This window comes from Anguilla anguilla, chromosome 2, assembly GCF_013347855.1.
Source record: "Anguilla anguilla isolate fAngAng1 chromosome 2, fAngAng1.pri, whole genome shotgun sequence".
Taxonomy (NCBI): Eukaryota; Metazoa; Chordata; class Actinopteri; order Anguilliformes; family Anguillidae; genus Anguilla; species Anguilla anguilla.
In genome coordinates this window covers 60,518,862-60,544,940 of record NC_049202.1, presented here as the reverse complement: position 1 = coordinate 60,544,940, position 26,079 = coordinate 60,518,862, and the positions used below count along the sequence as shown (strand labels likewise).

The window sequence follows — 26,079 nt, the reverse complement described above, 5'->3', positions numbered from 1 at the left end:
GTTAGGTTTGAATACCTGGTAGCTCTGAATGTGTTTCGGGGTCAGGATTCTATACTTGGTAGCCCTGACAGTGTGTGTGTATGCGTGTGTGTGTGTGTGTGTCTGTGTATGGGTGTGTGTGTGTGTGTGTATGTGTGTGTGTGTGTGTGTGTGTGTGTGTGTGAGTGTGTGTGTGTATGCATGTGTGTGTGTGTGTGTGTGTGTGTGTGTGTATGCATGTATGTGTGTGTGTGAGTGTGTCTGTGTATGCATGTGTGTGTGCGTGTGTGTGTGCATATGGGGTTAGGGTTGAGTACCTGGTAGCTCTGACTGTGTGTGTATATGGGGTTAGGGTTGAGTACCTGGTAGCTCTGACTGTGTGTGTATATGGGGTTAGGGTTGAGTACCTGGTAGCTCTGACTGTGTGTGTATATGGGGTTAGGGTTGAGTACCTGGTAGCTCTGACCGTGTGTGTATATGGGGTTAGGGTTGAGTACCTGGTAGGTGATGCGGGAGAAGTGCTGCTCTCCCTGTGGTTCTGTGAAGGCACGGGATTGCACAGACAGGAGCTTCCACTCCCCATGCAGTGTGAAGCCATTGGTCCTGGGCACAAAGTCTGTAGCCGTCTCCTCCACCAACAGCACATCCTGTACTATAGCACACACACACACACACACACATACACATGTACACACACACACATGCACGCACACACAGACACTCATGCACGCACACACAGACACAAACACACACGTGCACACACACACACACAGACACACGCAGACAGACAAACAAAAAGTCATGGTTTTGCAGCTTTGTTCAGGTTGTGTGTCTGTTGTGTGGGTGTGTACCTGTGTGCAGATTGTGTAGGTGTGTATCTGTGTGCAGGGTGGGCTGGTGTGTACCTGTGTGCTGGGTCTGAAGGCAGTCACACCTGTGCTTACCTGCGTGCAGGTAGGAGCCAAGGGTGATGTTGCAGGTCTGCTTGTCGAAGGGGAAGAGGAACAGGGACAGGCCGCAGTGCAGGCGGAGCTGCACCAGCTCCGAGCGTCTAACCCACCCTGAGGAGCTCACTGACACAAAGGGGTCTGCCTGCTGCCTGCTCTCACTCACCCTGTCTTGCAGACATGACATGACGTCAAGGACTTGACAGGGGGACAAGACACGTCTCCTTGGCTACGGTTGAGGAGCAGAGTTGTGTAAGACTGTGGGCTGAGCCGGAGAGGGGCGGGACTTACGCTTCACGGACAAAGAGGTCAGGGGTCCACACCTGGGATGCGGGCAGAGTGAAATGGGACAGCCCATCGTAGGAGGATGGGTCCCAGGACAGAAACTCATCCCTCCATCTCTGAGAGAGAGAGAGAGAAACAGTGAAACAAGCAGAAGCAGAGACAAACACAGAGAGATGAATACAGATGCAGAACATAATTACACCCTTTCCCCTGAAGAATGCACACATGGTGTCCATGGTGTCGCCGTGCAAATGTCCAAACACTACAGTGTTTGACACAGAAATTCATTACCAGAGGTCGTCTACACTTGATTTTGTTTAAAAAATGCAACTAATATGTCTTATTCTTATGTAAACAATTACATTTGTTTGTCTTGAAACTATTTTCCCTTGATTTTCCGTTTTTCATTCAGTTTGCAATGCCATAATGCCTTTCCTGTATTCATCAGCCAGCTCAATCTCCGCGACAGGGCTTCAGGCTGCCAAGTCAGGAGAGAGCAGTCAGTATTTATTTGGGCTCCGGTGCATTTCAGCGGGAACTCATAACGCAGGGAGACTCTTTGCTTTGTCATGGAGATTTGGCAGGACATTTTTGGCGGCTCTGCGGCTCGTCAGTGAGGGAGCGAGAACGGGGAGACGTCACCTGTCCGATGACAACGTGCAATTCCACTTCCTCTTCTTTTTCATTCTGCCAAGAGATGGATAGAAAGAGAACGAGGGATAGAGAGAGAGAGAGAGAGAGAGAGAGAGAGAGAGATAGAGGGGGTTTTGCGTATGCTTTCCAATGCTGCTCTAATAATACTCTCAGTAGAGCACTGCTGAACTGGCCTGAATTTAACTGAACAGAATTACCCTTTCTTACACCCCTCTACTGCAACTCTGAAGTAAATTTATTCCAATATAAGATTAAAGGGAGGTACAGCCGCCAACCACACACAACGAAACATGGTCACAGCTCATACACCGCAGTCCTTTTCAGTAGACACACAGACTGCACCCCCCAATTTAGTTCCCAACCTTTCACCATCATGGAATTTGTAGTATGTAAACACAAACATAGAGACACTCATTCTTAGCTCACATGCTAAACTGATTGAACCCCCCCCCCCCATTTTTATATTTGTTCTGCCAAATGAGACAGATCGCCATTTTAGCTGGTTGAAGAAACAAAAGAAATCACAAAAGAAATCATGATTTACGCTATATCTGTGTGGACAAGAACACTTTTGAAATGTCAGGTTTAAAGCCCGTCACCTCTGTCAGACACCATTGGAGACGGAGAAACAGAAACGAAGAGGAGCGCTCTTTCGTACTTCTGATGCTTCAGCAAGTGACATGGCAGGACATAGGTTAGGAAGCGGGGCGTGCAACTCTGAGGTTGCAGACTTGATTCCCAGCTGGGGCCCTGCCATTGTACATTTGAGCAAGCCACAGAACCTGACTTGCTTCAGTAAAATATCCCGCTCTCTAAATGGATTATATGTGAAAAGAATGTAAGCTGCGTGTATATCTCTAGACGAGAGCATGTGCTAAATGTTGTAAAGTTGTAATGGAAATGTTGTAAATGTTGTAAAATGCTGTAAAGTTGAAATGAAAATGTTAATGTACAACCCTGGTTCAGATTCAGCCACACGGAGAGAATAAGCATTGTCAGAGTACGTTAGAAATAGAAGAAAACAACCCTTGCCAAATGGAGGATGAACGAATGAAAGCAGTCCGGAAGCTGAGAGTGAGGTCAGAGGTCAACGGTGAGAGGTGCGGGGCTCACCACGTCCAGCACGGCGAGCAGCTGCAGGTCTGTGTGCGCCTGCAGGGCCCGGTCCCAGGACTGCACCGGCCGAACCCAGGGGGAGGAGCGCTGGGTCAGGTTCTGGATGAAGGAGTCCAGGTCTGACCCAGCGACCAACACGGCTGCAGAGAGAGAGAGCACAGTTACACACAACAAAGCACAGTTACACACAACAAAGCGCAGTTATACACAACAAAGCACAGTTACACACAACAAAGCGCAGTTATACACAACAAAGCACAGTTACACACAACAACGCACAGTTACACACAATAATGGACAGTTACACACAACAAAGCACAGTTACACACAGCAAAGCACAGTTACACACAGCAAAGCACAGTTACACACAACAACGCACGGTTACACACAACAATGGACAGTTACACACAACAAAGCACAGTTACACACAGCAAAGCACAGTTACACACAACAAAGCACAGTTACACACAACAAAGCGCAGTTACACACAACAAAGCACAATTACACACAACATAGCAGTTACACACAAAATAGCAGTTACACACAACAAAACTGAGTTACAAACAACAAAGCGCAGTCACACACAACAAAACAGAACAAACAGACAAAACAACAAAACAGAGTTACAAACAACAAAGCAGGTACACACAACAAAGCACAGTTATCCACAACAAAGCAGTCACACACAACATAGCAGTTACACACAACAATGCAGTCACACACAACATAGCAGTTACACACTACAAAACAGAGTTACACACACACACAGGCACATGCACACAGAACCCAGCACTCCTTCCACATACAAACACACACACACAAATAATTACACCCCAACCAACCCTGCTGTGCTCAGTCCCCACCCTCGCCCTGTATTCTGATTTGTTGGGCTCCTTACTTCTGGAGATCAGCCAGCCAATCACCAGGACAGAGCAAATATACATCGCCATTGGTTCCTTTGCCAGTTTCTTTCTCTGATTCAGTGTCTACCTCTCCCTGACTCTTCCAGCCTATGTCTTCATCTCCCATGCATTTGCTAGCTGTCTCTGTTCTTATTGCTGTTGCTCACGGTAGCTTCAGTCTCTTTCAATCGTGCTGAAGTCTTTCACAGTCCCTTCATCTTTTTACAGTGTCACACAATCTTTATGTTCTTCTCCCAGTGTCTAACAGTCTGTGTGTTTTTCCACCAGTCTATAATGGTCTCTGTGTTCTTCTCCAAGTCTTTATCAGTCTTTGTGTTCTTCTCCCTATCTTTAACAGTCTCTGTGTTCTTCAAGTTTTTTATGGTCTGGTCTGTGTTGTTTCCTCAGTTTTTTAACAGTCTCTGCTTCCTTCTCCAAGTCTTTAACGATCTCTGTGTTCTTCTCCCAGCTATTCACATCTAACCTAACACTAATGATCTGTCTCTCCTCCCAGTCTTTTTGTTCCTCAGTCTTTATCTTCTATTCTCTTTTAGTCTTAGTCTTCTTTCAGTCAGGTCTCAATCTCTAAGTCTCTCTCAGTTTGCCGTCTTCTCTTAGTGTTTCTCAGTCCAACCATGTCTCTCTCCACCCAGTATCTTTGGTCTGTCCAGCATGTTCACCTCTTGCATGGGGAAAGTGCGAATATTCCTCATATGGACACACATATATTAATAAGGCCTGCTCTCTTTCCTTCTATCTCATTTCAATATTGAAATGTATGTTCAACCACCAGGGACCATGCACACACTTGTCAGGTCCTGGTTTGAATATCAGTTTCTCTAGGTTCTAGATAAGGACCCTCCCTGGATGAAATGCATGAATGGTTTTTTTGTCTCTCTCTCTCTCTCTCTATCTACCTCTCTCTCTCACTCTCTCTCACACACACACACACACACACAGAACACAGGAGTGATTCCCAGTCAGATCTATGTGGAGCTTCATCATTGTGCGAGAGACTTCAGGACTGAGAAAAGGCCGGGTAACCTACACGCGCTGATTCAGGCATCGTTAGCGCACTGCAGTGATGGGGCGATCGGCTCATTTCTCCCATGGATCATCGCTGGAGAGTACAGCACATGAGCACTGCAGCCCATTCTAAGGTAACACAGCTCTCATTGATGTTTTGAATGTTTGGCTCTATGTTTGCTTCAACATGGCACACGGATCTAAAGGGTAAATGTTAGGCCCTGTAAGTATCCTAACATGATTACGGTTTAATGATATTTTAGTTCTATTTTTCACCAAGGAGCTTATGGACTGTACCTGTCAACTGCTTGTATACTTGTTCCTGTAATATTTGTCTAATTTAATTTGCCACGATGCCTTGTAAGTTTTTTTTAGATAACACTCCAACTAATTATAAGAACAGACAAAATTGTAATACAGTAATACTAAATCTACTACTTTTAATACAACTCCTACTACTAGTACTTTTATTACTACTACTACTACTACTACTACTAATAACAATAATAATAATAATATTAATAATATTCCATTAAGTGTGTGTGTGTGTGTAAGTGACCGTGCATAAAAGTATATGAGCTTGCATGCATGTGTCTGAGTACGTGCATGTGAGAGTGTACGTGTCAGTGTGTGTGAGTGAGTTTGTATGTATGTGTGTGTGTGTGGGTGTTTGGGTTTGTGGATGTGCGTTTATGTGTTTGTGTGTATGAGTGCGTGTTTAATCTTTGCTCCTACATACACCCCAGGGCTTGGTAGCGTGGTGGCGTGACCCTGCCCACGGCATGTCCCGGGACAGTCCTAAACTTAGCCCTCACTGCCTGGAAACCGCCCTCCTGGGGGTCCTCTTACTGCATCTCATCTCAGGTACTGGATGGGCTCCTCAACACTGATGCCGTGGGTGAACTCTACAGGAGCGCAGGATAGTGTTCTAGAAACCTCCGAAACAAACACTGAGTTCTGCGTATAATGGAAATGGATGTGTCACGGCACACTTAATTTCCAGTACTGCTTACTGTCACAGGGTAATCAGGACTCGTGATCCTTGCCCTTTTGTGTGGCAGAAACGGGGAGCACCGATGCTCCAGCTGTGATTGGTGGACTGGGCGTGCAGACGCAGAAGGAGGGCGATGCCCCTCCATCTCTCAGCCAATGGCTGCGCTCGGCGCTGGAGGAGAAGTGGGCCCGCCTTCGCCCTGTCCGGGACTGGAGGACTCCGGTCCGGGTCACCGTGGGTTTCACTGTGCAAAGCGTGCTGGGAATGGTGAGACAGTTGCATCTCCACAGACCAGCACTGCACCAGCCTGCCCCCTGCTGGTGATCAGGGACAAGTGTAGAAATGATTTTAGCAGGGAAAAATATATGAGAAGCCCCCCCTACCACACACACAAATTTGCCACGTACACCATACACTTTTGCACGTACGCACACACACTCTAGGAGCTCCCTGGACCCGCTGTTGCCCAAGAAAGCTTTCCATGTTATGCCCCCTTAGCTCCGCCCCTGGTAATGGAAAGATTGAAGCTGAAAAGCTGCATTAATGCTTAAATGCTTGAACCAGTCATTCTTATTCTATAGGCTTTTTCCAGGTAATGCTGTTTTGTCCAAGGTTTTTGCTCTGTCACTCATTCAGTGACTCCACCCATTCTCTCAGTGATTCCAACCTGTGTATTTTTAACTCCTTCCTGTCTCTCACTATGCTCAGTGACCCCAACCTACTTCTCTCACTTTTCTCTGTGACTCCACCCTTTTTCTCAGTGACTCCACCCCTTCTGACATTGACCCCGCCCTGCTTCTCTCACATTTCTCAGTGACTCCACCTTCTCTGCCATTGACCCCACCCTGACCTCACCCTGTCTGTCATTGCCTTTCTGCCTTGACTCTCACTTTGACCATTGTCCACCTTGCAGAATGAAAAGCAGGAACGACTGCTTCTCTACGTCTTTTACAGACAGGTAAGCCAGAGAGTTGGACCAAAAGGGTTAGCGAGGGCAAAAGTGAGGGAAGGAGGAAGATAAAAGGAGGAGGGATAAAGGAACTGAAGAAGGATCCACATCCATCCATAGCAACAAGGAAATAGTCTGATCTGCACTGCATATGTACATTGAAGCATTGATCCTGAAAATGACCTTAGTAGCAAGTTTTACAGCTATGAAACCCAAGGTATCAGTCAACCAATCAATCAATCAATTAATCATTTTATGTGTTACATATCTACATGATAGATATCCAAATGGTGTGCTGTAGGTTGTACATAACCATTACCAAACCATAACCAAAAATACTGAAATGATCATAATATTTTTTTTGTTTCAATGGAGATTGGAACAACTTTTTAGCAATTTCAGTAGCTTTCCATTTTTAAATCTGTTCAGTGACAATTTGAAAGGAAAACACTACTCAATAACTCCATAATTTTAACAGCACACAAACCTTCTCCTCTAGGTGTGGCGGGACGAGCGCTTTTCCTGGGACCCCGTCCTGCACCGGGGGGTGCAGCGTGTGACTGTCCCAGCGGAGAGCATTTGGGTGCCCGACGTGGTGATCTATGAGAGGCAGGTACACTGCCTCTACCCCAGTTCCTGCTTGGGGCGTTTTCATACTCGGACATCACAACTTCAGTGGGAAATGCAATATATTCACTGCCATTTTAATACTTTAATACCTGCCCCCCGTCCTGAGTCCAATAATTATTTGAAATATTTTAACTCTTTTTACACCAATACATTTTTTTCACCAGTATTTATAACAAAAGTGTTATTTTCAAATGGTTATATGTTTTAATTAGTAGCACATGATCGTTTCCAGGCACACGGATTTAAAATGCGTGCCAGACGAGGCTCCCGCAGAAAAAGATCTGAAATGTGACACAAACCATTTGTCAATGATAACTACTCGGTTTTGATGTGGTTTGCTGCCTGGAATGGGATGCAAACCCATTCAAATTCAAAACAGAATTTCAAAATGAAAGGTGTAAGCTTCAGGCTGTGTGTCAGAGGGAAAAATAAGCTCCTTACCTTCTTCTATAGTTTAGTGCTGTCCCTTAAACAGATAGACGTGAGTTTTGCATATCAACGCTATGCAATGGCGTAATGTCCCAGTAACGTGCCATGTGGCATATGGTTTACACGCGGTTAGCACACACTGCTAAAGGCAGAGAAGTCCTGCCTTTCCAACAGTTTCTTTTCTTCCCACAAGTCTTCCTTCTGGTAGTACACGTAGCCTTAACCCTCTGAAAAGTAGGTTTTATGGAATGTTTTTTTAAAATTCAAAATTCCAACTCGGTGTTCTAGAACTCCATTGCTTTCAATTACCAGCAGTGACCGTTACATCAGCATTGGAATGTTAAGTTATAAGAACATTCTAATCACATTTTTGCTATCTTACAACTTAAAGGGTTAATATGAGAGACACAACGCAGCCACCTGGCCTACCCTGATTGGCTCTTTTCTGATCCGGTATCAGAGCTGTGACGGTACATTCCGGCTACATTGCAAGGCTCTCCTTCTGTTGAACAGGAAGTTCACCCGGCACGGTTTACCGCGGGAGGTGTTTAAAGGAGAGCGTCGTGGGAGTGGTAAAATGGGCTCCGCTAGACTGGCAATATGTAAAATGTGTGATCGACCGCTGCTCAAAGGCCACAACAGGAGAGCAGACGAACGCCTCCTCTCGGTCACGACACCTGCAGCATTCTGCAGCCAGATGTCCAGTTCAGCCCTGTTACCATTTTAAAACGTTCACTTAATGTTTTACAACTGTCGAGTAACGTTTTAGCGTAACGTAATGTGCCCCCTTGTATCCATCCACAGGGTGGGGCAGGAGGAGGAGCCCCGCAGGCCCACACAGGTGTCAATCACTCACCAGGGGTGGGTGGAGCAGCTGGAGCCTCGCCTCCTGGAGTCCAGATGCCCTCTCAACCTTTTCCACTTCCCACTGGACTGCCACACCTGCAACCTCACCTTCGTGCTGCAGTCACACACCTGTGGGTTCAGCCTTTGCCGTTATCCGTACCCCGCCTTCTCTTCCTCTATCTGCAGGCTTTCTGCCTTCTCTTTCATCTGTGACCCGCCCCCCCCCCCCCCCCCATTTACTAAAAAAGGCCCCACTAACATACAACATCTTGCTGCTCTGATTTTCCCTCATTTTCTCTCCCTCCCCCTCCCTTTCTCCCTCACTCTTTCTCTGTCCTCTTTCTTTCCCCCTTATATACTTCCCTCATTCCCTCCACACACACACACTCTCTCTCTCTCACTCATTCACTCACTCACACACTCTCAGCAGCTGATGAGGTGAAGGTGTATTGGGACTCTGGGTCAGAGAGAGGCGGTAGAGAATGGGAGGGGCCATTCTCCAGGGGGGAGTGGGAGGTGCTGTCAATCACTGCCTCCTCCACCCTGCAGCCACTCCCCCACCTCCTACACACCTCTGCTGTCAGAGTGCAGGTATTGTGTGTGTGTGTGCATGCGTTTATCTTTGTGGGTGTGTGCATGTGCTTGTATGTGCATGCTTGTATGGTTGTGCCTGTGTGTATGTGCAAGTGTCTGCAGAACTCTCCTCCCTTTCTCTCTTTCACACTCCCCCTACCTCTCTTTCTCCCTCTCTCTCTCTCTCACTCCCCGTCCCTCTGTTTCTCTCTCCCTCTCTCTTTCCCTCTTCCTCTCTCTCTCCCTCTCTTTCTACCCCTCCCCCTCTCTCTCCCTCTTCCTCTCTCTTTCCTTCTTTTTCTCCCCCTCCCCTCTCTTCCTCTTCCTTTCTCTCTCTCTCTCTCTCTCTCTCTCCCCCCCCCCTCTCAGGTGACAGTGCGGAGGCGTCCCCTGCTCTACCTGGTCACCCTGCTGCTGCCCAGCTCTCTGCTGCTCCTGCTGGACGCTCTGGGCTTCTTCATCCCCGTGCACCTCAAGCAGCGCATCAGCATGAAGGGCAGTATCTTCACCGGACACTTCATCTTCATCATCAGCATCTTCACGCTCTTCCCCCCCTTCACCAGGGACATGCCGCTCATTGGTGAGAAAGAGACAGAGATAGAAAAATGAAAAAAATGAAAAAGAGAAAGAGTGAATAAGAGAGAGAGAGAGAGAGTGAACGAGAGCAAGAGAACGGGAGAGACATGACATAAAATAAGACGAGACAGAGAGGGAGAGAGAGAGCGCGAGAGAGAGAGACAGCCCACTGTCGGTTCTGTTCAGGTCATTATTGGCATTGAGGTGCACAATACATATAACAAAAAATAAAAGGTTTTACACTCTCCAGTCAGTTTACATAAGTTCTGAGAATTTTCATTTCATTTCATTGGGATTTGTCCAATCAAAAGCCTGTTTTCCATCAGGCTGTAGGAACTAAAAGCGGGCAGGAACTATTCACCACAGGAACTTAAAAGGGTTCCTGGAGCGCACTCCTATTTTCAGTCCAATCGCACATCTAGAAGATTATGCAACGTAGGAGGGTCTGGCCAAGCACTGCGTCCATTGTGTCTGCTCTGTTCCATCTGTTTGAGCCTTTCCGGTTATTTCTTTGCAATCGTGCTTCAGTTTTTTTTTATTCTTTTCATCGCAGTTTAGTGGAGTGCCCAATTCAGCTAAAAGCAAAGAAATCTTTTGGTGCACCTTTTCATTACGAGTTGCCAACTCAATTTCCCTTTGAACGTCGTCCTCCAGCCAGATACTGATCATAGTTTTCACCTCATTGTTGGTCCACGATTTTGTCAGATTGTCTTTTTCCATTTCAAAACTCACTTGCTCTCTAGCTAAATGCTTTTCTGTCATCCATGTTCTGTGGTGCGCGAGGTATGCTTGGCGATTCTCGCAAATATTGTGTTTGACCAATCAATGAAGCTCAGTACTGCGAGCTCCACCCCAATAGTTTGCAGACATTAGAAAAGTACCTCCTCGCAAGCGGGGACTAAAAAGAGGGACAAGAACCATGCCCCAGGAAACAAAATTGGCTCAGGGTACTCCTGTGGAAAAAGTTCCTGAGCACCACAAAAAGTTCCTGAGTTTCCAGGTAAGGTTCCTGTGATTGAAAAGGGGTTAAAATGAGTGAGGGAGGAGGGTATAGTAGTATATATAGCGGTATTCCCCAAATGACAAAAGAACTTTACGAAAAGGAACCACCAGCAAACATTTCCTTGAACACTGTTGTCACTCCATGCCACTGGGGGGCGCAGAATGATTTACAAGGTAGCTGTTTCCAGAGCCGGCTATTGTGTATGAAGTCTACCCTAAAACACGACAACATTCGCAGTGATGAAAAAAGCGCAAATGCAGAAAAGAGAGGATCTGGCAGTGACTTCAGCAAAGTATTATACTGCATATAATATACTGTATTAAGCAAAGAAAAAAGGAAAAAAAAGAAGGCAGAGGAGATTGCGCATCTGTCCTCTACATCCATGACAATGCTACCCCAGGACAGTACAGTGACAAGATGAACTGGAAAGGAAGGTTGAACTCCACACCCGCCCTCAACCCCCCCCCCCCCCCCCCCCCCCCCCCCCCCAAGACCAATCAACCGTGACTCAACCAACTATATGATATTTTGACCAGTTGCAGACAGGGGGAGGTGTCTAAACTGGTGGGCTGTTTGCAAACCATTTATGCTGGGGGCTTGCACACACCAATCTGTATGTGTCATTTTTGCCCATAATGTTCTGTTTACTTTTGAGCATATTGCCACCTTAGAGGAAAATGGAATTTCTCTCTTGTGCTACAGAAGTATACCTGTTTGGCTCATTGGGATTGCTGGCCTGCAGTACCATGGAAACGGCGCTGGTGTTCCAGGTGGCCAGTGGGAGGAGCGCATGGGTCAGGATGCTTGCCTTCCCCTGCCTATCAGGGCTTTGGGGGCGGTGCTGGTGGGAGGAGCCCCAGATGACAGGTATATATAGTATAAGAGCTGCTGTGATGTGGCAGATCCACATGCATTTATTGAAGGAGAGAAAGAGAGAGAGAGAGAGAGAGATACAGAGAGAAATGTCTATGAGGAATATTTACTATAAAAATGTAAAGCAGAAGAGGCCTCAAAAAGAATCTCCAATGTCCAGGATCTCTTACTCCTGCTCAATCAAGAAAGCGCGAATCATGTGACCATTTTTCCAGGATGACAGTGCACAGCTTATACTTATCTGCCACTTTTGTGTGTGTGTTTCTGAGCTCTTTTTTATTTCTCTGTAGACACGGATACAGTACATTAACTGTTTTCTGATTGGGCTGGGATTTCCCATGTGACATACCTGCACCAACTGTAGGCAGGCCCACAAATGTGTGAAGAGTAAAAGGCAATGCACCCTGAGGTTATTGGATTATTATTGGATAACAATGGATGCCATTGAAAACAAATTACCCAACTGTCACTCAACTTAATGTAATATTGTCCTAGAGGGGTTCAGTGGGAGGTCAGAGAACGTGTGCACAAATTTTGCAACGCAAATTGTAATTTTTGACATTTTACGTGTCACTTAATTTCACATTCATTTCAGCATCGTGATTCTTTCCATTTCACTGCTGATGTTTTCACATGGTTTTCTTCTGCATGCTAATACCCCTGTCAGATGTCATTTGCTGTGATAGAGGGTTAAAAATGAAATTCTGCCTCCACATTTTCTGTTAATCTGCAGGGGCACACATCCGATTAGACCAGGGGTGTCCAGTCTTATCCAAAAAGGGCTGGTGTAGCTGCTGGGTTTTGTTTTAGCCCAGCACTAAGACACCTGATTCAACAAACATGGTCTTCAAACAAGACATCACAAAAGTGGAATCAGCTACTGGGCTAAAAAAAAAAATCTTGAACCTTTCTGGATAAGATTGGACTGGACCATAGGTGTAAAACTTCAGTCCTGAAGAGCCACAGCGTCTGCTGGTTTTTGGGGTGTTCTTGCCACACGTGTTTCATTTAAGTCATTGATTGTCTAAAGAATCCACACACATTGTTCTCAAGGCTTTAACTGTCTGCTGATTGGAAGGAAAACACAAAAGCCCACAGGCACTGCGGCCGAGTTTTACACCCCCAGGACGAGACGATCTGTGTTGGTAGTGTATCCGGTGTAACTGCAGTCTAGCTGCACTTTACTCTAATTTGTGCTTGTTTTGTCAGGCCAACCACGTTAAACTTAGAGCACTGATTTAACTGAAGCCATCCTAAACTGCAGCTAATGCTAGTCAAATGCTAAAAATGCAGAAAATAATAATTAATCTGGGATGCAAACAGTTGTTTCTAGTTGTGCAACAGAAATTCTATGATGTGCACATGGCTTTTGACTGTTGCATTATTCATGGCTGCTTACATGAAACCCCCCAACCCGTTACTTCCCCCCGACCGCCCCCCCCCCCCCCCACCCCCCATTTTGAAAAAGAAACACATTTATAGATGATGAAAAACACAATATCACACTGTGTTAGCGCTGAATAACTTGGCACGACGAGTACAACACCGTGACAAAATAACCACATTAGAATTGCTTTGATATGGGGCAATGACGGGGAGACATCCTGTCAGAAGAGACACAGCTCTCCAAATGCTCACAGCAGCGCAAGCAAATAATCTGATTGGCTCCAGGCATTCACAAGGTATAGGGTAGCAGCAGCTACAGAGGCCATTGAAATACAGGTTTTTATAAGCGGCAAAAGTCACATTCAACAATTGATTTGGACATAAATGGACGCCAACGTCGACATTATCTATTTTTCGAGATAAGAATCAGCATCCTTTGCACTGACAAATCCACAGAGATAACACACACAACAGCCTGACATTAAAAAGGAAATTATGCCATTTACTTTATTCTTGACACCTTGCTGGCCGGGGCCCTAACAATAACCTGCACTGACTGGCCTAATCATTTTCAGTAAGAAAACCAAAGGCGTAGACAAAGCAAAACCAATTATACATTAAGCTAAAATACGAACACTATCATAAAATTTCAACGTCTTCTTCCTTGACTTCCATCAATCAAAAGCGGTCACAATAGACTATGCTCAAATTCAAGCTTCCTGACAAGGCCTGACCTGGCCATCAATACACTAATGTGCACGCAGGCATTGGTGTTCCATTGTGGTGTGTCTAGGCCAACTAGGAGGCAAGCTACCCACAGAAGTGGCGTCACTGGTAGTCGCGTCAGTGCGTAGGAGCAGCAACTCCAAAAATTTCAAATAAAAACAGCTGATGCGGGGTTATGTTGCCTTCTGCAGAACTTTTGCCGAGTCAAAGCTCTCTCTGTTTCTTCAGTTTACTCTATTGCAGACCCACTTGAATGACACCGATCTATCGCATCCTGAAAATCAGAAAGTTAATCTTGACTAATCAAACCGTCTAGTAATCTAGAAGTTTAACTTGGGAAATTAAAAATGCCTAAAACCACTTCACCCCGTGGAAAAATGCTGTTTTTCATATTTGCCCACCTTGGAAATTTTTCCCTGCTATCGTTACCCAATACTTGTTAGGATTTTTGGGGGTCAGGGGCCACACAACATACACTAGCCTCTGACCCCCAAAAATCCTCTATTTTGACACATTTTCAGTAAAAATAAAAGAGAAATCCCTCTCTAGGCTCACCTGTGCATTTCCCTCTGCAGATCAGTCTCAGAACGTGACTGGTGTGGGTGACGGCTGCCCTGAGTTGGAGCAGCAGGGGGGGATGCTGGGGGCACTGTGGCGGGATTTGGCCCAGGTGAGGGGGGACCTGCGGAGACAGCGGGAGGAGCAGGAGTGGCTGAGCGCCTGCAGAGAGTTAGGCTCCGCCCTCGACCGCGCCTACCTGTACCTGCACTGCCTCGTGCTGCTGGCAGGGGGCGTCATCCTCCACATGCAGTGGCACTGAGGACCGCGCCCTTCCAACCGGGACGAGAACCTGCTATCGTTCCGGAGTCTGGACTTCAGTCGTCATGGCAGGGGGATGGACAACACTTCCTGCCTCTCTGTAATGTTTCTTTGCCCCTCTTTTGCCTGACTGACTGACTTTCCACACGCTCCCTAGCCATGTGACTATTTTCCCTTGCTGAGGAACTTCTCACGCGCTCCCAAACAGGTTGTCCTTTCCCCAACACACATTTATCTTGTCGATATCTTACACACTCCCTGATTGTGTGGAGGTTGTAACACTCACAGAATTGCATCTTTGTCGGCTCCCTGACTGTATGTCTCATCTCGCGAACTTCTTGGCATATGGGCCTGGATTCAATCAAAACAATCCTTTAATTTCTTACTTACAATGAACTGGGAGTATAATAGTTTGACAAGGTAATTTTTACCAGTGGGAGAACTTCATCAATCCATGTCATGATGAAAGCAAACATTTGCATTTAATTTCCAGTCAAATTGAAGGACAGACGTTAATTGAATCTCTCTCTCTTTTCCACGCAACGCAACGCAACATGACACTTTGTCGCTTTTGTCACATTCCCTTGTGATTTGCCGCTCACCGCATGATGAGGGCCATTCCATTTCATTACAGTAATTTCCAATACATGCTAATTTATTTCTACATTTCCTTTATAATACATTCCCTTGATTATATTCAGATATATGCCAATGAGGCAGCAACTGGTGCGTTTTACATTATGTTTATATTTATATATTTATAGCATATTTATTATTCAGTATCGTTTTCGACACAAATTAATGGGACTAGCTAAGACGGACACCAGTGTGCAGAGCTAATGAAACTATGAATACTGACGTGACAGTTAAATATTTGTATAATTATTTGCCTGTTTGGCAGTCTTATAAAACAGACTCCATGATGGTAGCTTGTCATGCCCTGAGGAAGGCTGTCAGGGCTGAAATGCATTGATGATAAACTGGTTTTTAAAACTGTGGCAGTTTAATAAAGGCATTTTAACTTATTTCTTCCTCCAAGCAGAGAACCTCACTGAAGTCCAATTTTATATCATTTTCATGGTGACTTCCTTCTTAGTTAGTCTTCAGACAATACTGCTGTTTTGCTCAGTGCACACTTTGTTGACTGTGCCCCCCACACCACCCCCATAAATTACAATTTATTGAACTTTTCAAAGTAATGCTTTCTCGTTTTGCAAAGTCTTTTCACAGTCACAGAAAAGACAGATGAGGAATGCCAACGAAATGGATCTCCGTATATGGGTAAAATATAGTTTTGATGCGCAAGTTGTTACAGGCAGTCTAAGGAGGGGGGTTTGCCTGAACTCTGGTGACATCAATCAAGTATAGCTGGGAAGGGGGTTGACAAGGCAGCCCCTTGATACTAATAATGCCATGGAACGGGTCCACATCCTAAAAGCTTCTTGATTCTGGATATCTTCTGTTTACATATTTTTATATGATTTATCCGTTTGACAAACGCTAGGGGAAAAAACCTAGCTGTTTGAACAGCTGCGCAGGGCATAGATAAAGTCAAAGAATGTTCCAAATATGAAATTTTCAAAAGTAAGTAAGGTGTAAACAGGTCACTTAATGTGCAAAATGGCATAAAATCAAAGAATTATGTGAGCCAAGAAAAAAATAATTTCCTCAACTTGTCAGAAATTACCCGGCCAAAGAATTTGCAGGATGCAAATAAATTAAAGAAAGTTATAAATGCAAGTCATCCAAAAGCAAGGTGCAAAAAGATCACATAATGTACAGCATGCAAACTAATCCAAGAATTGCTTTAAGCCAATAGCACAGTAGTTTACGCAACTCTGCCAGGAATGAACTGGTAAAAGAATTTATGACGCTCAAACGTGAAACGTTTAAAAAATAAAAAAACTTCAGTTAGGGGCAAGCGTAACAGGAAGCGGGTTAAAACAGGAAGCCTTCCAGATACAAAGTGGCAGGGGTCAGAGAAGATTCTGGACAGAGATGAAGTGCGGCCCTCTGGCCTGAACGAACACGTGCTGTTCGCTGTGCGTGCTGAACACCTTCCACTTACGGCTGAAGGTTCAGTCGAGATGAATGGGCGGGGCCAGGGGAATGGAATGGGTTTAGGCAGCCCTGACGGCAGCCATTTCAAGATCACTTCTCGTATCATTTTTAGCCCAGAGCCATTAATTAGCGCTATCACATCAATCGGGCTGCTATTTCTAGACTATATGCAGCTTTAAAACAGACTGTGAGTGCACATCACTCAAGTGTTCACATTTAAAAAAAAAAAACATTAACCGCTATTGCGGTTATAACATTAAGACCCTGTTTTAACTTTTTTGGTAATGCGTGTTCTTTTAGAGGGCCCTCAAACTGTGGTTATTAAACAGGTTATTCTTATCACAATACAGGGGACCAAATGGATTATTCTGAGTCAGCTGTACGGACTTAGAATTTAATCATTTTTATGTAAGATCCTTTCTATTCTTAATATAATGTGAATGTGGAAACCTCATAAACTGAGGCTCAGGAACTTCAGTTATTTATGCCATGCTTCAAAAATTGCCTCTGACTGATTAATATCCAGTTCCATATCCATCTCCTGCATATAAACATTAATAAGCTGGGATATTCTAGTCTTTGTTTCAGTGGCACCTTTTAGTATGGCTGTCTGTTCTTTGGAAAGCTTTCGAACACACACAATGAGTGTGTGTTTGTGTGTGTGTGTGTGTGTGTGTGTGTACATGAATGAACAGAGGAATATTGTTGCATGTTTCAGTTTGCATGTCACAAGTAAATTATGTGTGGATGAATGGACAGATGAATTAATGTTTATTGTTGCATTTTTGAGTTTATGTGTATCTTGTGTGTATGTGTGTGTGTGTGTATGTTTGGGCCACAATTATTTTGATTGACAGACTCTGGACTTCAAGACTCTGGAGAGCTCCCATCCTGGTATCACATCCCACAATGCACTTCTCCTCTAAGTAGGGACCTGGCCCTTATGGATGCAGAATGTTTTTAAACAGGAAATTCCAATACGTGCTCATGCTGTGTGCGAATACTGAAAGAACAAGATTAGATTCAGACCTTCCCATTGCTCAGTGACTCTCAGCAGTGTGATTGCATCACATCAGGATGCCTCACAGCAACTGGGAATGCTTCTTTATGTTTCATGTGTACCCCCCCCCAACCCTTTAAAATGAAAGATCACAAATGCGATGTAACAATCACTTCTGACTGAACACTAATTGCAGAAATTTAGACAGAAAAAAATAAACATTCAAAAAAACCTATTCTTCAAAGGGTTAAAGAAACTGCACCTGTATTTGCTGTAACGTAACCCAAGAAACAAAACAAAAACAAAGTCAGTGCCAAGAAATGTGGACACATCAAGAAAATAAACTTAATAAAAATAAAAAATAAATGGATTTGATGAAAAAAATTCTGCTGGCTGCACCATATGTGTAAGAGAACTGCAGTACCCACAGACAGCCTGTACGGGGCAGTAGAGATCTGTTGCTCAGTCCAAGGAAATTTATGTGGGGTACAGGGGAGCACCTTTCAGCCTTCAAAATGGTCTTGTACTTCCCATATAAACAAAATAATATCATAAAGTAACATAAAACTAACAAGGGCAAATCAAAAACAAAATTGTGAGCTATTCAGTAAAAAATATATATTTTTTATTTTTCAAGCCTGACATCATTGCTCTGGTTGACATAGGCATCAGAAGCTGCCAGTCCTGTGCACTTATACTCTCATACCAGAAAATGAGCCATCCTCGAAAAGAAATTCTCCTGCGAGACATGGAACATGGCACAAATTGTAATCATTTGACCACCAGTTTTTTGCTTTGATTTGAAAGCAACCCACTGGAACAGTAAGCAAACAAATATAAAAAATAAGGACAGCTGTGACAGAATCGCATGAATGAACCAACAATAGAAACAAGAGTGGTGTTGCTGCTGTTGATCTAAATCATGTAAGGGCAAGATGGTCCGAGCCTGTTTCTGGATTTCGTGCAACCTTCTTGGTTATTTAATTCCCCCTTATCATTCCGTAATGGGTATTTTAGCTACATGTCTTCATAGAGGACAGCTGAAAACTGCTCCTGCTGCCCAGCATGAAACAGCTTATTGTGGTCTAATCTACAGTTAATCCATCATAAGTGTATTCAGCTAATTAGCTAATTTGGCCAGTGTAACTGGTATGAAAACTTGAATATACACCAGCCCTGAGAGAATTAAGCCACCGAGCAGGCAATATTTAGCGTGGTCGCACCGATGAGCAGAGTGACTCGACATGGATTTGTCGTTCTTGGCTCAACCTCCAGCGGTCATCCACATTAGATGGTGCAGCTTCTGATCTTGACCCCTAAAATATGTCAAACCATATCTTCTTACTCACGCTTAAAATAAAGAGTGAGGTGTTTGGATGTACTGAGGAAACATTCGGATGAGACGCCTTAAAAAGTTTCATTCTGGTACTCGCGAGACGTCAAACAGGCAGTACGGCGTTGTTCCACGTGCCTGGAATGGACACAATTTTGTTTTGAGAGTATTTGCCTAATATTGATCTAAATTCACAAAAAGAGTCCTGCAGGACTGAATCATTCCCAGGAGGCCCTGTGCTTCAGTAACTCCCAGTCTTATCTGCCTCAGGCAGCCAAGCCGGACACAGTCGATTTACAGGTGCATTATGGTTGCCCTTCATGTAGGTGATGGTTTTGTTTTTGTTTCTTTTTTTAGGGGGGGGGGGGGGGGGGGGGTGGCATGGGATGGAGCACTATCTGTGCAGGCCCGGGACGGCGGGTGGGTAAGCGGCGGTTGCACGGAATCTTTCAGATTTCGCAGAGATTGCCCGCTGAGGTGCGCGGGGACAATCCATCTCTTCATCCGTGTCTAGATCTGCACCTACATTCTGCAGAAATCAATCACAGAAAGAAATAAAGAAAGAAAGAGAGAAACAAACAAATGACAAAACACATGAGCAATAGCAACCGCTTTCTCAGACAGGCATTTTCTCTGAGGTTATGGCTTGTGTGTTGACAGCAGAAGCAATCTCCTGCTGGGATGTTGTTGATCCTGGAAGATGCAGAGGCGTACCCGGTAACCGTTGCCGCTCATGATCCTCTCTTTAAAAGCCTCCCAGCTACCTCTCCTTAAGAGTGCGTGGGGGGGTGGGGGGTGGGGGGGGGGGAGGGATTCTCAGTCATCTGACTAGCGGGGTGGTTCCAGTCACTTACCTTAAACACTACCCTCGCCTTCTCTCCATCACATATACATCCTCAAGCAATTCCTGGGGCTCATTTTCAAGCATAATAACCGCCCCCCCAACCCCCCACCCCCCCCCCCCAAACAAATAAATAAAATAAATTAAATTTGGCAGAAACTAACCTGCCTGTTATTTATATTTAGTGTATTGGTTTTGAGATTCCTGCTAAAAAGTGGTCGACCTAAGGAATGTTTATTTCCATCGCAAAAGCTACTTTTCAGCCTCATTTCTTTTTATCCTCCTCATCCTTCTTGTTGTGTTCTTCATCACTTTCATCCTTCAGATCTGATTCACATTCAACAGCGCTCTTTTGAAGAAGGCAGTGGATGCATCCAAAATGAACAACTCCTGCTCACTGTTCCAGCCATGAAACACATTGTTTTAGCTGCTGAGATTAAACACTCTCCAAATAATGATAATAAAATAGAGGCTGAGTGGGTTCGGGTAGGGTTTGGAATATGGTAAATGTTACTGAGGCAATGTTAGGGCTGTGATTTCAACCTTGGGAAAGTATTAGTGCCACAGTAATTTTTTGACTTGATTTGGATGATTCATATTTTTCCCCCTTTCAGGATATAAGACTGTGGTCTCATTTTTTTTCTTTTTTCTATTTCTCAGTGAACTACATTTTTAATAATAAATGACTTCAAAGATTTTTCCTCAGACCAGTTTTCTTGAATGAATGCTATTTAACTAGTTTTTGATCCATTGTTTTTGATCCCTCTTGAAAGGAAAACCACATATTTAAAATGACTGTTTAAGGGCTGAGGCAATATTACCGTTTTGTTCAGGGCCTAGGGAAATAGTCCATCATTTAATTTTAGATTTTTCTAATGATCCAGTTTTTGTGGATCAAAATTGAAATGATCAAAATTCAGGTTTTATGGTTTAAATTAGGGTTAGGCTCTGGTTAGGGTTAGGAAACCAAATAAAAATTATTTTATTTATCGCCTAATTGAGGAGGACTGGCTATATCTGATGGTATGGAGTATTTTGTGCCTTTTTATCACTGGATTGTTATTCCAGGAAAATAATTGCAAACAAGCTGAGACCAATAATCAGTTCAAGGGGAAGTTTTCTGCACCCGTAATTTGCAGCTGAGCAATCCTCTCTGCCTCTGTGTGACTCATTGTGAGGGAAAGAAACGTTGGCACAGGCCGTTCAGTATACTCCAGCCTTAACGAGAAGAACTTGTGAATCCTGTGTTCAATTTATTTATCCATAAGTTTTTGAATGTTCTGCATCTGCATCTTCTGGTGTTCCAGAAAACACACACACACACACACACACACACACACACACATATATATATATTTTTTTAGAATGTGTCCAAGAAAAATGGGTCCTTAGCACTCTCCATCGTTCCCAGGTGACCCGTCACGAGAAATGCACAAAATTCAGTCATTTTTCCGATCTGTCGACAGCGGCGCCTGATCCATTGTGCGTTATGTCAGCGAAATGTGGGGCCTCGCCCATCAGCAGAACCGCGATGAATGGGTCCAGCACTCAGGCAGCAAGCCTCCAATGCACAGGGGCCAGTGGCACGTTCACCCTGAATATCCATCCACTGTCGGGAGCAACAGGGCAGAAACGGACGCCCGGCTAATGTGTGGTCTATGTGCCCGCCTGAAACTGCAGACACAACGCGTTTGAAATGAAAGTGCATATTCTGATGAAATGAATAAAGGGAATGAAAAGTGAGAGAGAGAAAGCGAGAGAGAAAAAAATAAAAGGGGTGGACAGAGACACAAAAGAGAGAAATGGGAGAAGGGTTCAGCGTTCACTGTATATTTGAACATTGCAGCATGGGAGCTCCCCTTTGCCCGTGGAGTTGTGGGGGTCCAGTCACACTAAGATGGCTGAAAGGGGTGCAGAGGAACACTGAGCTCAATCGGAGAGTGACTACAGCAGCGGGTGTCCAATCTCATCCAGAAAGGGCCGATGTGTGTGCAGGTTCTTGGCATTCAGTCAAGACCTTCATGAGTAGAATCAGGTGTCTCACAATGGGCCAAAACAAAAAAAGTGTCCTCTCCCGTTCAAGATTGGACCCTCATGGACAAGGGCATGATGTGCTGACCCTCTGAGTTCAAACCCAGAGTGACTCTGGCGTCATACGCTACCCTAGGCTGAAAGTTTGACGCTGATAACACCATCCAATCCCCACCCGGTCTGGGTTTCATGAAGCCTCACTCTCTCTCCAGTGTGTAAAAGTGGCAGGCTCAAACGCTGGATGATCTGCTTTCTCAGCTAAAGTCTAGATCTTCGTTTTGTGATAACCTTATTAAGACACTTTGGTGAAAATGAACTCTATTGTTTTTTTTTTTTTTCTTCCTCCCACAGTGGGAATGGAGGTGGATGTGACGGGAGTATCGGTAACCCAGGCAACGCAGGATGAGCGGTAAATGACATGGCTGAAAATAAATGACGGGCGCTCTGCACTCAGTGAAGAAGTGGCGTTGCCTGCTCAACGCCAGAGCCGGATGCTATCTTGAGAGCCTCGCGGCCCTACCACCATCGCAAGCTTTATTCGTCCTGTAATCATTCTCATGCAGTAGCATTCCACTTGACCAATTATCCTGAAAACTTGAACAACAGGCTGTGCATAATCCATCCATACCATGCAATCACCTCCTTCATCAGTGTCTGCCTCCTCTAGGCCGAGAGGCAGGTTCGGTGAGCTTCAAAGGGGCAATTGTAAATTAAACCCTGCATCGATCACCAACTGTCAAACGGGGCGGTTTGCGTAGTCTGAACGGCAGCTTCGGAGAACACCCTCGTCTCGTTTGGATTTTCATTTCCTGGTTTCGAGCCGTCACATTTACTCACCTGAACCTGCACAGGAGACGGAGCTCGCAGCCAAAGGTCTCTGGGAGATTTCACACAGGGGTTCCGCACTGTACGCAGAGGACGCCGGCGTGTATCCCAGTGTCTGCGCTGTTTAAAACAATCACACAAACCGCCGAGCCCCAGCACCGACCTTCTGCGAAACTTCCCCGTTTGCACGCGGGTGGGGGTGGGGGTGGGGGTGGGAGGCCAGAGGGAAGAACCTCCGGAGGACCAAAGGGAAAGGGAACAGTTCCTGCTCTGGTCGGGATAGATTCTCTGAATTGTAAAAAAAAAAAAAAAAAAAAAAAAAGGGATAAGGTTCCATTTTTTTGTTTCTTTTATTTTATTTGTTTATTGATCATTTGCCAGCCAGGTGTTTCCAAGCTTCGTCATTAGGGTGAAAATGGAAATGTGAACAAAAGTCGCAGTGTTTTCAAATGTTAGTATTGAGATTCAAATGTTTAAAAAATGGACAAAAACAGTAGGTTTCATCAGGAAAGCCTTTCATCAGGCAACCTACACATTGACTAATGAGGCACAGGTTTCATTAGGTGTGGCATCGTTTGGCCTTGCTTCTTCACAAATGAGATGCTGCAATTTCCTTTCTTTAACAAGATGCCAGTGTTTCCATCAACAGTTGTTTTTTAATAAAAAAGGAAGGCATTGTCTGCAGACTATAAAAGAGCAAATCCCAACAGCCTAGCAAAAAAAGATTTATTCATGAACTCATGTGCCAGTAGTGGTGAAGAAAATATGTGATGCAATGCAAAATAAATTACAATAAAAGGAAGCTAGAGCAAATGTTTCTGTGTGTAAGCGATCATCAATGCCATCATTATAGCAGCGGGCATGTGGTGAAAGCCAAATATTGGGCATATCACATTCTGCTCTGCCTTGGCCTTGAGGAGAATGGGCAGTTTTTCCATCTGTGCGGGCGGAATCACGGCGACGGTAGATCATTCGGCCAGCTGGTGAATAAAGGTTGACGTTGCGATGGCCAGGCATCTCTGGGGTCCCTGCCCTCTCTCCTCCAGCTCCCCTGCATCAAGCAGAGTGGTCATATGGAAACCCTGAAGCAGATGAGTAACAGGGGATGAACTCTAGGGCACTGAACAACAGCAAAAAAAGCTTTAAAATCCTGACTGAAAAAAAAAAAAACTTAGTAATGTACTTTTGCCTCAACTGGGACAGGCAGGGTGAGACCTGAAACCCATAGGCCCAGAGCACACAACAGAGGCAGAAAAGTTATGTGCTGGTGTGTATGAGTGTGTGCACATGTGTGGGTGTTTGTGTGTATGTGTGTGTGCATATGTGTGTGTGTGTGTGTGTGTGTGTGCATATGTGTGTGAGTGTGTGTGTGTGGGTGTTTGTGTGTGTGTGTGTGTGCACATGTGTGGGTGTTTGTGTGTGTGCATATGTGTGTGAGTGTGTGTGTGCATATGTGTGTGTGTGTGTGTGTGTGTGTGTGTGTGCATATGTGTGTGTGTGTGTGTGTGTGTACATATGCATGTGAGTGTGTGTGTTTGTGTGCATATGTGTGTGTATGTGTGTGTGTGAGTGTGTGTGTGTGTACATATGCGTGTGAGTGTGTGTGTGTGAGTGTGTGTGTGTGTGCATATATGGTTGTGGGTGTGTGTGTGTGTGTGTGTGTGTATTTGCGGACATGCAGGTATACCCAGGTCCTCTTTTCATTACTGCCTTTGTCCTGTGGCCGTGAAATAAAAATAGCCACTCAAACCTGTAAATTCCACAATGCAAACCACACAAATCCAGTGTATTAGTTATTAGTCATTTCTGCCAATTCAACATAGTAATGTAAGTCATACCGCCAAATAATCTTTGTGCATTATTAATCTCTTCCACTCTATTATTCCATGTACTGGCTACAGAGAACCACAAAGGAGCATTGGCTTCAAATTCAAGATAAAGATGTAAAACAACAAGGAACTGAACACAGAATGTGGATCTACTCTTTTTTTTTGACAGGATGACAGAAACATTCAATTAAAAGCAACAGCCAAGTCCCACTGAATTATAAAAAAAAAAAAAACCTGAGTCTTGAAGTTTGGTTGTCAGTTTATTCCGCTAGAATTTAATTTTAGAGATGTCAAGGTCAAGCTTGCAGAGCAGTGGTTATGGAAGCCTCAGTAATTAGTGCACACCATAATTTACCTTTATCAGTTATGCTTTCATAAATGATCATTATAATTATCACATACTTATAATTATCACAGATAATTATCACATAATTAGAATTATATTTTATGTAATCAATAACAAATAATATCCTCCAGGTAGTCAAAACGTGAATGCAACCCACAGGCTTTGGTCAAAGTCACTCATGCACAGCCCTGATCAGAAGGGGCGGATCTACTGCGATGGCAGCTGTCACTCAACAAAAATGCCTAGCAACCCTAGTTTCCATAGCAATTATGAATTATGATCTAATTTTATCAAATGCATATTTTTGGTGATGACATTTCATTATTATTATTTATTATCAAATAGATTTTTTTTAATTACCGTTGTACTCATGAAAATGACACTTTGGTCTTGCCACCTCTCCATGCCACCCACTTTATTTTTTAAAATTTCTAAATAGTTAGATTCTGTCTACTTTCTTAATGTGAAATTTCTTCCCGGAGCCCATTAGGGAGTAAAATAAAAAGTAATAAATAAATAAATAAATAAATAAGTACCATTAGACAGCGTGTTTGTACAGTTCTCTTTGGACAGTGAAAATTGTGAAAGTTTGTGGTGGTTTTTCCAATTGCACGTAGCTCATTAAAAAAAAGGCTGTTGGGGTTATAAATTTTCTTCTTCTTCCCTGGTGTTCTCATCCTCCCAGAATTCAGCAACAAAAAAAAAAGAAGAAAAAAAAAACCCTATCTATTGATATGAGAGACTGTCAAAAACAATTACGCTATGGTGTGTGAACAAGCCTTGTTCGTCCCCTATAATTGCAGATGCTCTATCATAACATTCTGGTCATCTTTTTCACAGTTTATACATTAACAGGTTAAAATGGGGGCCCAGACATTCAGTATACACACAGCAGCAGAGAGCATGGTTCACTGCTACCGTAGTCAATCCAAAGAAATGCACAGTGAATGCAGCCTAAGAAACAGTGACGGGGGAGAGGCACAAAACTGCTCTAAGTTTCTTGTGAGATACTGGCCATTGTACTTTCTTGCACTTGTGTGAAGGTAATGATGCCACAGGAGGTGACATTCAAGGTAACCCTGCCCACTCCGCCTCCTCTG

General features: G+C 44.3%; 2 protein-coding genes across 2 annotated transcripts in view; one reads left to right on the top strand and one right to left on the bottom strand.

Annotated features, from left to right (window-relative positions):
* LOC118220382 (5-hydroxytryptamine receptor 3A-like) overlaps positions 1-3,925 on the bottom strand; it is a 7,003-nt gene extending 3,078 nt beyond the window's left edge. The window contains exons 1-5 of the mRNA XM_035404248.1: positions 3,880-3,925; positions 2,979-3,121; positions 1,218-1,327; positions 924-1,093; positions 477-631 (exon numbers count right to left, since the gene is read on the bottom strand). Of these exons, the coding sequence (XP_035260139.1) occupies positions 477-631; positions 924-1,093; positions 1,218-1,327; positions 2,979-3,121; positions 3,880-3,925 (624 nt within the window). The remainder of the gene's footprint in view (positions 1-476; positions 632-923; positions 1,094-1,217; positions 1,328-2,978; positions 3,122-3,879) is intronic.
* A 963-nt stretch (positions 3,926-4,888) lies between these two features.
* Positions 4,889-15,738, top strand: LOC118220381 (5-hydroxytryptamine receptor 3A-like). Its single transcript, XM_035404247.1, has 10 exons — positions 4,889-5,043; positions 5,656-5,773; positions 5,971-6,170; positions 6,817-6,861; positions 7,352-7,461; positions 8,716-8,888; positions 9,185-9,348; positions 9,700-9,910; positions 11,612-11,776; positions 14,470-15,738. Exons 1-10 carry the CDS (start codon positions 4,993-4,995, stop codon positions 14,712-14,714), a joined length of 1,482 nt encoding a protein of 493 aa, XP_035260138.1. The 5' UTR covers positions 4,889-4,992; the 3' UTR covers positions 14,715-15,738.
* The last annotated feature ends 10,341 nt before the right edge of the window (positions 15,739-26,079 follow it).

Coding starts and splice junctions, on each gene's coding strand:
- LOC118220381 (XM_035404247.1), top strand. CDS start 4,993: ATGGATCATCGCTGGAGAGTACAGCACATGAGCACTGCAGCCCATTCT. Junction 7,462..8,715: donor GACGTGGTGATCTATGAGAG/GCAGGTACACTG, acceptor ATCCATCCACAG/GGTGGGGCAGGAGGAGGAGC. Junction 8,889..9,184: donor CGTGCTGCAGTCACACACCT/GTGGGTTCAGCC, acceptor ACACACTCTCAG/CAGCTGATGAGGTGAAGGTG.